The 18,769-nt window shown below is 34.2% G+C and overlaps 1 protein-coding gene across 7 annotated transcripts in view; it reads left to right on the top strand.

The window, feature by feature from the left end:
• The window catches only part of MAGI2 (membrane associated guanylate kinase, WW and PDZ domain containing 2), a 1,221,159-nt gene that overhangs the window by 927,745 nt on the left and 274,645 nt on the right, over positions 1-18,769 (top strand). For all 7 annotated transcript variants that reach the window (XM_036231069.1, XM_036231070.1, XM_036231071.1 and 4 more), the window contains one exon: positions 4,542-4,599. In XM_036231069.1, coding sequence (XP_036086962.1) covers positions 4,542-4,599 — 58 coding nt within the window. The remainder of the gene's footprint in view (positions 1-4,541; positions 4,600-18,769) is intronic.

Below are 18,769 nucleotides of genomic sequence, written 5' to 3'. Positions count from 1 at the left end.
ATAGGCAGTTGCCATCATGCCTGTGTTGAGCCCTCCCCCTAGACGACCAAATCTGAATCTGCATTGGCCTGGTTAGATTTGCCCACTCCACCCTGGTGACTCCCTGAGACCCCCCTCTCCACCCAACTTGCTCACGCTGGAGGCATCAAATGAAAGAGCAGGAGAAAACCAGAAAAATAACTAAGTGAAATGGAGGCAGACAGAGAGTTTGAAACACTGGTTATAAGAATGTTCAATGAACTGAGGGAAAGAATAGATGATCTCAGTGAGAACTTCGACAAAATGATAGTATACATGAAAAAGGGCGCATACACACACACACACACACACACACACACACAAAAAGAACCAATCACAAATGAAGTAATAACTGAAGTAAAGAATATAAGAGAAAGTATCGATACTAGATTAGATGAAGCAGAGGATCAACTCAGCAATTTTGAGCACAAGGTAGCATAAAACACCCAACTGGAACAGCAACAGGGAAAAAAATCAAAAAAAGTGAGGATAGTTTAAGGGACATCTGGGACAACATCAAGCATACCAACATTCACATCATAGGAATACCAGAAGGCAAAGAGAGAGAGCAAAGAATTGAGAACCTATTTGAAGAAGTAATGACTGAAAACTATCTTCATCTGGTAAAGAAAATAGACATACAAGTCCAGGAAGCTCAGAGAGTCCCAAACAAGATGAACCAAAACTGGCCCACACCAGAACACATCATAATTAAAATGACAAAGATTGGAGACAAAGAGAAAATCCTAAAAGTATCAAGAGAAAAGTAATTAATTACCTACAAGGGAGCTCCCATAAAACTTTCAGGTGATATCACAACAGAAACTTTGCAGGCCAGAAGGGAATGGCAAAGTGATGGAAAGCAAAGACCTACAACCAAGATAATTTTACCCAGTTAGGCCATCATTTAGAATCAAAGGACAGGTAAAGAGCTTCCCAGCCAAGAAAAAGCCAAAGTTGTTCATCAATGCCAAACCAGTATTATAAGAAATGTCAAAGGGACTTCTTTAAGAAGAAGAAAGAAAAGATAAAAAACATAAATAATAAAATGGCAATAACTACATATTTATCAGTAATTACTTTAAATGTAAATGAATTAAATGCTCCAATCAAAACATAGGGTGGCCGAATGGATAAGAAAACAAGACTCTTACATACACTGCCTACAAGAGACCCATTTGACATCAAAAGATACACAGACTGAAAGTAAGGGGATGGAAAAAAATATTTCTTGAAAGTGGAAATGAGGGAGAAAAAAGTTAAGGTAGCAATACATATACAAGACAAAATAGACTTTAAAACTAAGCCTATAACAAGAGACAAAGAGCCCAGTAATTCTACTTCTGGGTATTTATCTGAAGAAACCCAAAACACTGCTTTGAAAAGATATATACACCCCTCTGTTCATTGCTGCATTATTTACAATAGCCAAGATATGGAAGCAACCTAGTGTCCATCAATAGACAAATACATAAATAAGAAGTGGTACATATATAGAGTGGAATATTGCTAGACCATAAAAAAATGAAATCTTACCATTTGTGGCAATATTGATGGACCTAGATGGTATTATGCTAAGTAAAATAAGTCAGATAGAGACACAAATACCATATGATTTTACTTACATGTGGACTTTAAAAATAAATAAATAAACAAACAAAACAGAAACAAACTCAGAGATACAGAGAACAATTTGATGTAACCAGATGGGGGTGGGGTTGGAAGGACAAATGAAGAAGAGAAAGGGATTAAGAAGTACAAATTGGTAGTTACAACATAGTCATGGGGATGTAAAGTATAGCAAAGGGAATATAGTCAATAATATTATAATAACTGTGTATGGTGTCAGGCGAATATTAGATTTATCAAGATGATCACTTCATAAGTTATATAAGTGACTAATCACTTATACACCTGAAATTAAAATAATATCATTTGTCAAGTAATTGAAAAAAATTATTTTAAAAATTTGACAATGAAATGCTTTCATGTAACAATGTCATTAAGACAGTATCCACAAAATTATCCGTTAGGTTTTTATTCCATGTTATTGAATATGATTGTAATAAAAATAAATATGAATCCATGTAGTCAGCCATATTAATAATAAATATATATAATATTGATTGCAATCCTGCGTATATTCTTTTACTTTAGTAAAAGACACCTTACTGCTTGCTAAAGGCTCCTAATAGATATTTGTCAAATGGATTCTTCTTTTTACTAGCCAAATTCTCCATTAGCTTGAAGGATTTGAAGAAAATCATCTGGGTAATTATTCTTCTTAGTCTAAATTAAGTGTTGTTTATTCTGTGTGAAACACATTGTCTAAATTGATATCTAAATTATTTAAAATTGCTGGAACCAGAGGGATTTTAAATCCTGAGTTGTTGTTAGGATAAAATGAGTTAGTACATGTAATCCATTTGTACCTGAATCATAATAAATACCCAGTAAAAGTTTGTCCTCATTATCATTTTGGAAGAAAATTTTCTTAAAGGTAAATTGTCAATTTTCTATAAACTGGTATTATAAATTTATTAAGATATAATTAATTTAAGAATTATTAAACAAAGTCATAGCCTACACTTTACATTAAAAAACAAAACACAGGGAAAAAAATTTCAGTGTTTAATCTAAGCTCCAATGATAGAAGCCATAAAGGAAAATAATGAGAAATTAACAAATAAAAATTAAAATTTCTATGTATTAAAAAATGTTCAACAAAATTAAAATCTAAACAAACTCTTAACATATATGCAACATAAGTGATAAAGAATTAATATCTTTAATTAGTAAGGGACTCATGAATTAATATTTTTTTCTGCACACAGAAAAAAATAATTGTCAAAGGATGGACAAATGAAAAATGTTCAAACTAACAAGAATTCCAAGAAAAGTAAATTATAACAGTTATGAGCTGCCATTTTAAAATCAATTAGGTTGATCTTTTAAATAATGATACACAATACTTTATCTGCATATTCAAAATTCAAAAGCTCTAAAATTGCCTTTTCTAACTCATTTGGCAGCAAAACATACCCTGGTCTGGACACACTGGCAGTAAACCAGTGCTAACTGATGTGAAATAGTCCTTATGTATGCTTCTTAGTGTGAATCTCATCATTTTGGCTGCATAAATTCTCATGTGTTTGATTATAAAGTGCCTCTCAGACTCTGCTTGGAGTGTTATGGACTAGAAGGCATTTATATCACATTAACTTTCTAAAATCAAAATAATTCAACCTGAAGGAAACTGGACTTTGGGTAGTAAACACACAATAGAATATACAGATGTTAAATTATAATGTACACCTGAAAATTATATAATTATATTAACCAATGTTCCCCAATAAACTTAATTCAGAAAATAAAATAAATAAAAATAAAAACAAAAAAATTCAGAATTCCAAAGCCTACCTTCCCCTAAGAGTTTTGAGTGGGGGATTGTGGACCTGTGGTAATCTGGCTATATATCAAAAGCCACAAAAAAGTGTATGCCCTTTTAATCCAAAGTTCCAGTTTTAGGAATTTATCATTACTAAACATTCACCCAAATATTAACAGTGGCTATCTCTTAATGGCAAGATTGTAAGTAATTTTAATTATTTCTATAACTGCACTTTGTTTGCAGTGAACATGTATTACTGCTATAATAATAAACTTAAATTTCATTTAAATATATTATTTAAACATGTCAAAATGTCCTAGATTTCAAATTCTGTATACATACAGTGAATATCTGTCCAGAAAAAAATCATATTCTTTATATTTATAGGAGTTAATAATTATAAAGTCTCAATGTGCCATGAAGCAAAGCCTAGTTTTCAAACAGCCTGTTTTGTCAATAGTAGCATTTATAATGTCAATATTTTAAAAGTGTGCATATTAAAACTTGCCATGGAGAACTGGAAATATGAACCATATTGTTAAGGAAAGTGTGTCTAGAATTTTAGATTTTATAGAAAATATGCCCAAAAGTATATCGGCAGCATTCAAAATCTGACCCATGTGGAGAGAACAGCAAGCTAACCATCTCGAATAGTGGGATGTCAGTTGAGAATTTATAATGTCTTTGTTGTAGTTATAAAAAAAAAATTTGCTGTATTCAGAAACATATTTTGAAAATACGATCTTTATCCTGAAATGCCCCTTTTAACAATACAAATAAATAAGAAAGCTGTATGCACTTTCAGGAAAGCGGTTTGCCTCCTATATTGCCTTGAGTGGTGATAACATGATGATGTGCCGTCCGTCTTACCGCTTGGAGTGGCTATAAACAGCTAGACCCAGCAGTCTATCTGCAGAAAAGAGGGCTCTGTGTTTTAACTGCCAATTTTCAAGTCAGTGCTTCTAATAGTTCCTATAAAACGTGTTTGAAATTAGATGCTGACTCTGAATGCTTGATTTCACTTTGGTAGTCTATTTCTGCAGTCCATGAACAATTAAGTTATATTACTTTTTATTAGAAGTTGTGATATCTGTTACTTATTTACTGAAAGAAATAACTTTTTATTTTTCAGAGCTTCCATATGGCTGGGAAAAAATCGATGATCCTATATATGGCACTTATTATGTTGAGTAAGTCTCTAAGTGTGATATTAACTTGTTATTAATACGATGTGAAATTGTGTTAGTATTTCCTTCATTGAGCATGTGTGGCTAACACTTCCTGTGCTTCCCTTTCATCTTCCTTTGAAGTGTCCACAAAGACTCTAGCAGCACTACCTAGCTGTTTCTTGCCTCTTCCAGCTGGCTAATTTGTCATTCCTTTCTTTTTACTCAAAATTTTAAAACACCAATTGGAAAAGTGTGTTTCACATTGTCCTCTAAATGAGTGATAATTAAACATATCAAAGTAAATGCCCTTCATTTTGCAATCAAAATGTTGGAAGCTGACTGGAGGTGCAAAAGAGATGTTCTATTAAACCATATTTTGAAATCAATTCAATGAAGCAGCCATATTTTCCAGCTGAAGGATGAAATAAAATTTAGATATTTTTTTCTTTTATAAGACCCCATTTCGAATTAGTAGTATTCTTTCTCTAGATTGAATTTTGTTTTCTACTAGATGTTGCATTGCCTTAATGTATTTTAGCATAATATGAGTTATCCTGTGTATCCTTTTATTCAAAATAAAGTCCCTATTAAAGACTAAATTATATACACATCTTCTCCATAGGAAAATCAAATAATTCTTTTTAAAAGTTGAATATGTGAGTTATTGTTCCAGATTTCCTTTTCTGGTGGAGAATTTTTTATTATCAATTGTATAATGTTTTTTATGTTTTTATTTGGGTGAATATAAAGCCTTCATTTTCCTTATGGGATGTCATTTTCATTTGGAAAAGCCCCAGTTTTGGCTCCACAGTAAATCATTTCCAGTCACAGTGAATTTACCTCATTTGCCAAATGCAATCTTCTGACATAGTATCTAATGTTTTAATGTCTTATGGACACTCAGCAGATACAAAAAGTAAGATTGATACATGGAGGTATCTCTACTTGCAAAAAGAAAGCAAAATCATTTCTGAATAGTTACAAAGCCCTTGAGTCCCACTAGATTGCTAATCAATTAAAATTTACAAATATTTTAATAGTAATGTAGCTGTAGATTCTGGATAAATTTATCAACATTAAATGTTTCCAATAAATGCTAGCTTGTCTTAATTCTCTAAATCAGACTATACTGTGCCAAAGTTTATTATATCTGAAATCCAAGGTAATTTCATGAGAGGAAAGAGAACTGTGATATCTGGCATGCCAGATTTTATCTTTCATACACTTCCTTGCAGAATTCAAAGAATAAGAACCTTTTCCTTAGTCTAGATATTGGCAAACTCCATAAAAAAGCGAGATAGAAAATATTTTGGCTGGGAATGAGGGAGCATATGACCTCTGTCACAACTATTCAGTGCAGGCATTGTAGTTTGAAAATAATCATAGGTGACACTTAAGTGAATGGACACAGCTATGTCCCAATAAAATTTTATTTACAAAAAAACAGTCAGCTGGCCAAATTTGACCTGCAGAACATAGTTTGCTTTCCCTCGCCTGTTCTAATTCTTCAGATTGTTCTTCCATGTTCTCAACTTCTGTCAAGCTGACATTCAATGTGGGAAACAATATTGAACTCAAAGCTTTCTTCTCCCCTCTATCAGAAAGGTGAGACACCATGTGTCATAAAGCAATGCTTCCTACTTTCTTGATCATTGAGATGTATATTCCAGTAAAGATATGCTGCTGGTTTGTAATTAATTATTGAATTGGACATTGACTATAACTCTAAAAGAAAATTGACTTCATCATCATTATTCTTCAAATGGTTGTCCTTTCATTTGTTTCTGCTTAAATTATACTTTTACATTTCTCCACTTCATTTTTCTTGTATCATCATCATAATAAGAGATTATTTATAATTTAGTCACTCATATCACATATTAGATCAGACTGACATATTTAATAGTTTTAGATTTCAAATAATGGTTGAGGTCATAGATACAGGTAAGTCAAATAGTCTAACTTTCTTCAGTTTTACTGTCATGGCTTTACCTCTTTACATGATAATATATGATACCTAAGGTATACCAATACCGGTAATTAGGTGTATGGGGATATCAGGTCAAGCAGAGAATTGAGATAGATAATTGAAGCCAAAAGATAACTTTAAATAGAAGTAAATCTCAATATTTTTTAAAGACATCTTTTGGGAAAAAAATTTATCAAAATAATTAAAATACCTCAATTTATTTTATATAATTCAAACATTACTTGAAACAAAGCATTTTCCATCACAAAAAAAGACAACTTGTCTGTTTGAATTAGAATATCCCTATTTACATTGTTTTAATTACTTAAAAAATGTAAATCTCATCTCCATGACACTATTATATCACAAGGTATATATAATAGTTTTGTTTTTGGAATATATATGAATACACATGTGAACATAGTAGTTATTTATCACTCTAAGTCCATAGAGTATTTTGTTGGAAAAAAACAACCTAATTTCTTATAGTTAATTATACAGAAAAACAGTAACAGTCTAGTTTAAGTTGCTGTATCAACTTTTCAGTGTAGCATCATAAATATGAAATATAATATGCCTAGATTAAGATATTTATAATTATAGTGACAATATTAATGCCAATATCTAAAAGAATCACATTTTACTTTTCAATTTTAATATTTAGTTAATGTAACAAATCAAAGTGGTCTTTATTATAACTATAATCAAGAAAAATGTTGATTCACTAATTTTATTAACACTGCTAGGCAATGGGTTCTCTGTAGCTCTATCATTTTTGATGTATAATTATGCACCCATTTATGCAATCGAAGGTACTGACTACAAAATGCAAAAACTATTCCATCTCTCCACCCAGTTTCAAAAAAGCCTGCGCAGGGACAGTACAAGTCCAGCTTAGCAGTCAATCACTCTTTTCAAATAGACCAACAACTGGGAGCAGAAGTTACAGAGCGAGCTCTCTGTCATCCACGGGGCATGTCAGGTTGAAATCAGTCTTGTGCCTCTGGCACAGTTACACAAACACTCATTTTCCTGTCAGCCACAGACAAGCAGACAGGAATTCCAGCAGTCAATAGCAGGAAAGTATTTATACAACTTGAAACCAAAAAACCTAGTTTGAATAGCTTTTGACCACTATTACTGACTTTACCCTTCTGTGCCATAATTCTGTCCTGTGCAAAGTCAGTTTTAAAATTACAGGTTCAATATATTTGAAAGCCAGAAAAATTGTCATCATTATTATCATATCATCAAAAGAGTTAACACTGAATGGTTAGTACGTGCCACAAACTGGACTAGTCCTCAACAGTCTTTACCACATTTATAATCCTCTTTATAGTAATAGTGAGATACATTGTCTTAAGTTTACAGATGAGGAAACTGGCTAAAGAAGTTAAGGAACTTAACCAGTATCACATAATATTGATAGGAATGGTTATAATTTGCCCTCAGGCAGTCTGACTGCATAGTTCACAGCCCTAACTCTCCTTAAAATGCCTCTCATACATTTAGTATTTTTGATCCGTAATGGTGCAAAAGAGTCTCAGACTCATTACTAGAGAAGAATGAGGGGTTACTGGAGAGTCTTCTCTGGTACAGTATCACAGCAGGATGTCCGACAATGGTCAGTCATGCTGTTCACAGCCCTGTGAAAGTGGCTTCTGACCCAAGCATTCTGGGCCAGCTCCTCTGCTCACTACTTCAGAGGGCCCTGGACAGCATGGCCACCAGCAGCAAGACTCACAGTACTTGAAATAAAAGAGGTCCGTATTCTGTGGACCTCAACATAAGAATATTGGCTCTAGTTTGGAGCAATAGAGGCAGTCATACACCTCTGTATTTTAGAGAATGGTGAGGGACAATTTAGAGGCATAAAACTGATTCAATCTGACGTGCCCTGAGGATGACAGAGAGCTCGCTCTGGAATTTTTGCTCCCAGCTGTTGGTCTACCCAACATCTTCCCAACTTCATCTGTAGACAGGGCAGATGGACCAAATTTCTACTCTACATAGCAGCAGAGAGAAGTTAGCCCAATTTTCCCTGACAGACACCAAATCCATGATAGTATAGCACTTAACAACATGTTAAGGAGTCCTGAGTTGCTAACCAGAAATGTAACTGTCACTGCTCATAAAGAAAGGGAAAAATTTTTAATGAAAAAAGTACAAAATGTAGAGTTGAACAGCTGTGACTTTTATACAAATGTAAGGGGTTTTTTTCCTCCTCTTTTGTGAAATTATGTCTGCTGGGTACATTTTGGTTTCAATGGCAGCTACACAATTTGCTTAACTAGCTAGTTCAGAAGACACAATTTCCTGGAACAGCTTTCATGAAAAGCTGCCTCCTCTGGCACAGACGGAGAAACAAACTGTATAACTACAGTTAAAATGATAGTGGAGACTGGCAGATGTGATTTTCATATGAAAGTTTTACAGGTTTTTCACGTGTTGCCACACATCTGCTACTATAAAACATTATTTGTGTGCCATTCCAGAAAGTATGAAAAATACTGCAAAATATCTTCAATGTAACATTAAATGTAAAAGGGAAATCACATTCATTGTATAGTTAATGGTATTTGTCATGATGTAGCAAGTTAGAAAGTGGTTACACAGGATTTTCATTCAACGTCATATCTTAAGCTTATTTCCTCTCTTTCATGCTTTTGAGTCGTTTTCTAAATTTCCCAAGAAAAAACTTTCTACTTTCATAATCTTTTAACAATCACAATGAATGTAACACATTTCCAATTAGAAATAAATGCAAAAAGATAGCCTTTTAAAATCTTGCTTATTCTTAGAGAATTTTTTCCTACACTGAAAGTTAATTTTTCAAATTTTGGGGTTTTTTTCCTTCTATCTTGAAAAACTAGCAAACTCTTTTTTGATGCTATTTAAACAGCGATTTAACACAAATTTGTGTGATAGAAGATGCTAAACTGCAGTGGTATTGTTCACGAAGTTGTTCGGTGGCATTCTTTGTTAAGATGAGCCCTAAATCTTGTAAACAGCATTTGGTCGTATCAGTTATCATTGCTTAGTGACCAAGAGTGTAGGCTGCAGTTTCACAGTATGCCACCCCCACAGTTTCCCAACCGTGACATCTTGAACGAACAAGATACGGAGGAGAAGAAAGAAGACAAGAGAAGGGACACTACTTGACAACTAGTATTCTAAGTGTAATTCGTTTAATTCACACACACACACACACACACACACAAAGCTATAAAGTGTATTATTTCACAATCTTATAGATAAGGAAACTGAGGTAGAGATACCTTATAAGTACTAAATGATGGAGCCAGTATTTGAACCTAGACAGTCTTATTCCAGGCGGTGCTTAACACTTAACACAGGTAGACAGTAAGTACTCAAATATTTTTGTCTCATTTATCCCAATAACATGAATAAGACTTCTCCTTACTTGGTTCTCCAGCTCTTTTATGATTACCATACATCTCAAAATGTGAACAGTTCTAAGAAAAATTATTTGATTTGTAAGAAACGGTTAATTAACGTCATATGTAGAGTGCCACATTGAATAAAGAATAGTGTTTCTTTAGAATTAGTTGTAATTCCCTAACCCACTGAAAATGATAATGCAGTTTGCTGAGTGTGTTGTTTCCACAGCTTCCAAAGTGGGGAGGTTTCAGGGTAATTCCTAAGGAATTTATTTTTGTCATAATTATCCGTAGTACATGTCATCTTATGTAGCTGGGGATTTGTGATGGTAGTAAAAAGAATAGTAATGTTTAAGGCACTATTTTAACTTCTAATGTGCTTTCACATCCATCATCCAAAATGGCAATCACAACATTTATAAATGAAGGAACTGAATCTCTGAGGGTTAAGTGAATTCTCCAAGGACCTACAGGGAGCAAGGCTGAAGCTGTCTGTTGCTAGGTCCACCTATGAAAGACTTTTCAATAGAGTGGCTATATTTTTATATCAATATAACATGTTTATACTTTACACAGTATTTTCTCTTATTTGTTAAGCATAAACCAGTTCACTTTACTTTAGTTGAACAAAGGAACAAGTACATCAAAGTAAATATGGGTACTCTGGCTGAACTGCACTCAGTTCTTTATTGCTAAATTATTTTTACCTCCTGGCAGCTGACCTAGGCCAATTTCAAACAGTGGCATCACTTCTTTCAGCCTGGAGAAAACAAGCAATCAAGCTTTGTAGATGAGGAACCTCCTGGCTTCACACACATGCTCTTTATACTACATTTCTGATAGTTTATCATTGGTAATTCCTACTTACCTCCTCGGTACTACTCACTCATATAAATTTCATCTGGCTATCCATTTACATTCCTAAAACTGCTATTTAACCACGGATCAGTAGAAAGGATCGGTTTCCTTTTATTCTTCATGCCATCGTCCTTCATATTTTTAAGTTATGATCCTTTCAATCAAATGACGTCTCAAGTCTAATCTTCCTTCTCACCACTGCCATCCAGTCAAGATTTGGATTCCTAGCCACCATCCATACCTTATCTGAAATTAGAGATAATTTTTCATTCTATGAGATGCTTCACCATTGCTACTTCATTCTAGTATGGTCAAAAATTGCTCTGTGTTCTAGTTACCTTCCCCTCCCCTGAATATCTTTTCGACCAAGGGAAAGAAAACCTGACTCTGTAATTAAATATACTTTTATTAGCAATGATTTGATCTCATAAGCTATTGCATTTAACAGATCTCCTGGTTCCAAATAATGTTTTAGGCACCCAGAAGTTTAAATTGGTTTAATTGAAGGTGGACTTTTACAAATAAAAATGAATTATTCACCTTGACATCAGAGTTACATATAAATTTTTTTAAAAAATTAATTTTATAACTCTAATAAATCATTTTCTCTGTCTTAAAGTCAGTAATAAAAGTGGAATTATTACTCCAGCATCAGCTTTTCTTTGATAATATTTTTGCGAAGAAAGATAAATATAATGTGAACACTGAAACACTGACTTCTTTGGTTTATCTTTAAGCATATTCAATGAATTTAACTAGTGAAATCGGGCTCTTGTTTAGGCACTTCTGGAGAGGTCAACCACAGGCAATAACATAATAGCACACTGAGTAGACAGAGCAAGGGAACTTAGTGGTAGAGACAGCAACGAGAAAGACATGTTCACTAAGTCCTCGTCATCCCAAGGAGAGAAGACAGGAATTATTGGAACTGGAACACCGTGCTGTGTGCTCCCAGAGAAGGACCACACTCTCTCTTTTTATTCCACCTGTTTTATAGAGTCATACAAACTTGAGATGGCCCTGTGAAGGCAGGGAGGACAGTCTACACTTGGGGAACTGTTGCTCAAGGTAGTTGCAGATAACCTGTTGAGCTGGATGTGAGCTGTGTAGGAAGTGTCATTCCTGCACTGAGAGGAGGGGACCCCGTGCCATGTAGCTCATCTAGGCAAACAAGAGAAAACTGCCACCATCTTTCACTAGACAATCCTATTTGCCTCTTGCCAAGACAATATTATACAACAAGTAAATCACTATCATTACTCTATAATTTGTGAGATAGTCTACATATCTTATTAATTCTCTCTCTGGATTAAATATGCCATGCTTCTTGTGGGTAAACTACAGATTGTCTTATGTTACCAATCAGTATCATTGCATACTTTGAAATATATCTTAGACCAAGACTAACATTAGAACATAAAATGAAAATTTCGTAGCCAAAATTATCTTAACAATCCCTTAAGATCATATAGTGTTAGAGACTAGCAGACTGAAATAACACAGCCATTTATTTTCTTTCAGTGTTAAAAAAAATTCTTTCTGGAATTAAAATAGTTGGCTGGCATTTAGGTCCTTTCAATCTTTAATAACACATAACTAGAATCACGTTTAGCTCAGAGAAATGCTAATATTGTCAGAGAGGAAACTTAGTCAAACTGAGGAAGCAGCAAATTGGTGCCATTATCTGGGCACCCTGCTATTGAATAAAATAGCAAATGGTTACCATACTGGGTAAAATGCGATAGCCCCACCCCCACTCCCACATGTGAACTATAGTTTCATCTCTTTTTCAGTACACAGATATTGTTTTTAAAAATTCATTTTGTGTCACAGACCATGATGTTCAAAGTAGTTGTTTCTATTTTGCATCTATGATTTTGAATTTATAGGCAAGTACAGAATTACACTCAACCTCCCTGAATTTTATCTGTTAAATGAGTGGTTTGGATCACATGATTGGTATGGTATCTTCTAGTTTAAGGAATACCTGCTGCATCTTGCATTAACAAGGTTAAATTAGGCCATTTTCTTGTATTAGGCCTCATATTTTCTCATTATAACTACTGATCAAAGAATACTTAACATTTAAAAGCATTTTTCTTGCAATTTTAACTTATTTGGCTATACGATACCATATATTACCATTCTTTTACTTTAATGATTTTAACATCCCATCATATGCACAATATGGAAGAAGCCTTCCAAAAGGTGGATTATCATAACAAAATCTCCTTACAAAGCTTTGGAAAAAGTATAAATTTATTTGATATTTACAGACATGAGACTGATGTTAAGATTACCATTAAAAGGGCTGAAAGATAAAGATAAGATTATAAATAAAAAGTCAGGATAAGAGCTACTATGTTTTCCGCCTCTATCACAGCTGAAAACACAAAGTGACGTTGTTAAACATGGTTACTAGTGTTTAATAGATGAATTTATATTTAACTAGATGAAGTTATATTACAATAGACTCAGGCTAATTGTATAATAAAAATGAATGAATCACAAAAAAACACTCTGTCCATGGCTGAGAAGTTTGATTAGATCTCCTACAGGTTAAAGAAAGGCAATTTGCTATGGTAAACTAATAAAATTAGTTTTGCATTAATTTAGTCTAGAAGAAACTCACCATTAGGTTCTGGTTTCTGAAAGCTTATTAAACACCACTGTTGAGTTTGTCATCATGATAAAAAGGTCTTAGTTCAAATTTCCACTAAACACAACACTCATGTGTGGAGGTTGATAAAGATTCCTCATTCTTTTCTTACTTCACTTTCTTCAAACTTCACAAGTTTTAAGTGGGCATCAAAAAAATATGAATGTATTTTTGGATAGATAAAATGATAGAGATGATTATCTTTCTTTTTTCTATAATATTATTTATTAATTTAGTTTGGAGGATTGACTATATGTAAGTGGTTTATAACTATTAGTTAATCTAGAAAAACAATATTAATAGCTACCATCTATTAAGCATTTGATACATAATAGGCATTTTACATAACTCATTTAATCATCGCCACAACACTTTATATCAGATACTATTATACCTGTTTTACAGACAAATTTAAACTTAGAGAAGCAAGCCATCAAGTTAGAAGGTGGTAAAAATGGAATTGCAGTTTAGGACGGGAATTAAGAGAATTAACGCTGTCCATATTCAAGTTACACTTGACTCTCAGCTTCTAAATATAAAATTAATGTTAAAATCAATTTAAATTTATATAATGCTTTATTTTAAACACTTTCATGTATTTTATCTGTGTGCTCTTCCAAACAGTCCTATTAGGTGTGTAGGATACTTATAGACGAGGCAATAGTAGTTAAGAGATATTAAGGGACTTTCATGTAGGCAGTAAGTAGTAGATTTAATCTTCAAATGTGGGCTAAATCCCAGTGCTGGTTTGGTCCCAAAAATGGGAGAGAATGACAACTCAGACTCACTGTAAATGGTTTTTACTTTGGTGAAGCTCAAGATTGAGGATGCAGAGAGTACAGCTGGCTTCCCTCACCTCTACTGTTCCTCATGGCCTAATCCACCACTAACAGGTGACTTTTATGTGAGTGCCAGTGGTGGAGTTCCCACTAGCGCTTGAGGTTCCACCGTGTTACCATATAAGGGCTTTTTGCTGAGCAGTACCATGTTTTCATTTCTTATTGCATCGCTGGCCCTCAGCATGCCCTTTTCAAAGTTTGAGACAAGACACACATAGTTGTGTTATAGATTGCTGCCATTCTCACTCATGTACAACTTTAAACTTATTCATAAATATTAGTGCAGAATCATCTTACTGTAATTATCACAATTGCCAGAGACATGACCCATGTTCGGCTTCCAGAGTTGGCAAGGGTAGAATGCAGGAAATTTTGAGTTAGGACAGGCCCTAAGGGAAGCTGAAATGCAACCGTTAGAGGAGACCCTTCCAGCTTGAAACCTATGTTACCCAAAGCCAGGTCTGGCTCTTCATTCATACTCTCATTACTGTTTCATTTCTCACTTTTTACAATATGCAAAATATACCCACACACATAGGTTTCCTTGTGAAACATATTAAATCCCCATTTCTATGTGTATAACCATTGAGTTCTTTAAAAACAGTCATTTAATAATCAAAATAATATGTTACATTTACATATTTTTGTCTTCAGAAAATAAGCAGGTAATTTACAATGCTGTGAAAGTTTCTAGTTTCACAATGAATACTGATAAAAAGAAATTGAGAATCACCTGGCTGAAGTATATTGCAGATTACCAAACATATCCCATGCCGGCATGTACATAAGTAGTATCACTTGAAAAGTAAGTATATAGTTGTGTCAGAACCACATAAATCAGAGTTTTTGAATTTGGCACTACACAGAGCTAGGTTTGGTTCACACACCTGCATTTCACTGTGAGATCTGCAGAAAATTGTTTACCCTCTCTGAGGAGCAGATGAATTAAAAGCATGGAACCTGTTTAGCTGAGGGTTTAGCACATTGTATTTGCTTGATGAATATTAGTTCCCATTCTTCTTTACCATCCACCATTCTCCCTTTCTTTCCTTTACTTACAAGACTGACATTCATTCTTCAAGCACTATTTCTTTCCACAAATTGTGATATCTATTACACAGAATTTAAATATGAACACCAATTAAGTAACTTTAAAACTTTGCAAAATGAGATGTTCTTCTGAAATATCCATCATTGGACCTTTCATTTACTTAATTTAGAAAGTGAGAATGAAAAATACAAACTCAGCCAATGTGGGGCCCTAAATTCACAAAATTTGCATGTGTGTTATGGAAAGGAACAAAAAGCTATGTGAAAATACATCCCCCATTACGGTTACGTGAAACTATCACCTAATCTGTATAAAGCTTTCCTCTTCCAGTCATGGCATAATTTTAGACATAGTGTGTTAATTTTATAAAACTGCAACAATACTTGTTATTAATATAAGCTAATAAAAGCAACAATGAAAAAATTTATCACCACCTTTTTTTGCTCTTGGCTTTGCTGAACCTTTGTAATCTATTTCCACTACTATTTTTTTCTATGACTTTATTCCTAGGGTCCTTATCTCCTTAGAATAAGAGCCACCTGCCGACACTCAGGCCCCATAGTCACGTACTTATTAGTAGCAAGGTATTGAGAGGTTCTGTGCAGATTCTAGGTATCCAGGCAATAAATCCTTTTCTCTTTAAGACTCATCTAAAGTATTTTTAAATTTTATTTTGTTCTCTAATTCCTTCTGCATACTAGCATGTAAAAGAAATAGCTATGTATTTAATTTCCTCCCAGTCTCGATAGTAATAAAGACACAGTAAGTAGTCAAGAATAACACTTTTTTTTTAAATCTTCTTCTCACTCTGATTATTGAACTTGGACACTTAGATAGTTTTGATATCAGATAAAATTGCAATTATCTTCATGTCCTCCTGACTCAGAATCTGTCACAGTCTTACACCCAGTCTTGTCCGTTTCCCCTCATTAGCACTCTTTCCTTGAACCCCCTCCTTCCTAGATATTCCCCAACATCAGTGATGTTGTATTTATGATTCTTCACTGTTCTGAGAGTCCTTGGTAATTTTCTGATTTTCCTTGGAGTCAGACCCCAAAGTATTCCTGTGTCCGCAGCTATGTATGCTGATCATCATATATGAGTGATAAGTATGCACAGGTATATAATACTAGATCATATTTTTGGAGTTCAGTGGACTTAGGCTATATTGTGACTTCACATTTAAAAAACTTATAAATAACTTATTAAGAAATAGCAATTCAGTTCAACATAGAGTATATCACAGGTCAGATTATTCTCACCACTCCCGGGACTCTGTAATGTCTAGTTCCTTGGGCAATGTGATTCTTTACAGTTATGGAGCACCCTTACAGCCTCAGGTAAGAACAATAACTAGGACATTGGATGTAGCCAGTAAATGATGCTGAAATGATTGAGAGCTCTAGGGAGTACCACAACTTTCCAATGTGGTTGATGGGGTGAAGCTCATCCTTATAATCAAGAACAGGGTGCATCCTCCAGGATGGAGCCTTTCAAAGCTGCAGCTGTCTATCCGGCTAAGGTCATGACAGAAATAGAGAGACTTTGAAACAAAATAAAACCCCATGACTTGGGGTTGTCCTTCCAGTCCCGTAGCTTTCATCCTCTCCCCTACTCCTCCTGCTTCCACACCACCTCCCTAGGTAATCATATGCATGTATATTCATAAGCCCTATACTCTGGCTAAGCAGACTTCAAGGTTCTTGAATACTTTTGTATCCACTACTGTCTTTCTAAAATGCTCCTTTTTCTATCTGTCAAAATACATATGTTTTTCTAGAATCTGCTCAAGTGTCACTTTCTTTGTGAGGCTTTCCCTGCACCATCAAACTAAGTTGTCTTTTCCTCCTTTCAGTACAACGGCCAATTGTAGAATCACCAACTGATTCAAATTTACCCAAAACTGTCCATGTTTTAAAACTGAAAGTTTCAAGCTCTCAGAAACCCCTTAGTCCTAGGCAAACTGTGGTGGTTGTTTACCCAACATGTGTGTCTCCCCCTTGGTGTTCGGGCCCTCTTGGTGAAGGGGTTGTGTCATATTTATCTTTGTGTCCCCAGTGCCTAGCACACTGATTCATGAATTCATATATGAGACAAGGGATTTAAGCCTTTGGATTAAGACAGTATTGGCAAACACCAGTGGAAGAGGATTTATTTCTCTTGTCTCTTAATACAGAAAGCTTTTGAAATAGTGGCATCTTTTAGTGTCCCTCTAGATAAGCTCTATCCTACTTCTAAGTTGTTAACTCACTACTTCTGCTCAATCTAGAAGCTAAAGAGTAAAAATATTTTTGATTACAATAACCTCCTTCTGAACCCAGCAATAACATTTAGGAGACACATTTTGTAGGAATGAGAAAGGATGGATAAAAAACAACATTTTAAAATGCATGCCTACTGGCTCTGAAATTTTTGAAAATGAGTCTATGTATCTCGTAGGTCCTGGGGGCTTAATTGGAAGTGTACATTGCCATTTCTGCTAAGGGCAAAGCATCAAGTTTTCCATGTAATTGGTAAACAGTAATGGCTAAGTGATGAATCTCTCTTATACATACAATACACACAACATACATAATACAGGTTAATATCTTATTAACTAAATAATTTAGTACTACTATTCGTGAAGGGGAGGGGAGAGAGCTCATTTATCTGAAAATATCTCCACATTTCAGAAGCTCAGCCCCCTTGGGAGTAGAGGACAGATTCTTTAACTGTGAGAGTTTCAGTGCCAATATATGGATACTCTTCTCAGTCAGCTGTGATTCCACCTCCTATTTAGATACTGTATCGCCAGATTAGACATTCTCCTGTCCAGGAAGAGCAGGAGGAAGTAACTTGAATCACTCAATCTTCTCACCCACATTCCCCTCAGGTACAGTAAGGAACAATAAATGGGAATTTATAGAAAGGATATTAACAGTTAACTGGTAGAATTAAGAAAAAAAAATCCTTTAAGAGGCAAGATTCGATTATTCTGCTTGGTTTTTTTTTTAATACTCCAAGTAAAATAGATTCAATCTTCCATTAATGCAAAACTAATATTTTAAAATAAAGTGTATTTTAAATATTAGTCTTTAGAACTTTTAAAATTCAGCTTTTCAAAGCACTGTAAAGTATATATTGTATAATGTTAACCTTATTTTATAGTGCTTTTTGTTCCTGTTTTATCTCCCCTACTAGATCACATGTCTGATTGATCCATGCCCTTTCCTGAATCTCTTACCACTGTATCTAACAAAGACTATTTGATAAACAAATATTTGATGAATTACAATAACATTTATTGCACACTTCATCCAAGCACTGTTAAGTGCTTTACTCATTTCAATTTGTTTAACATGGATGATAACTTTTACAAGAGGGATATTACTTTTATCCCAAATTTACAGAGAAAAATTCTGAAGTACAGAGAGT

The sequence above is a fragment of the Rousettus aegyptiacus genome, unplaced genomic scaffold (genome assembly GCF_014176215.1).
Source record: "Rousettus aegyptiacus isolate mRouAeg1 unplaced genomic scaffold, mRouAeg1.p scaffold_m13_p_13, whole genome shotgun sequence".
In the NCBI taxonomy this organism is placed as follows: Eukaryota; Metazoa; Chordata; class Mammalia; order Chiroptera; family Pteropodidae; genus Rousettus; species Rousettus aegyptiacus.
This window is presented reverse-complemented; position numbering and strand designations above follow the sequence as displayed.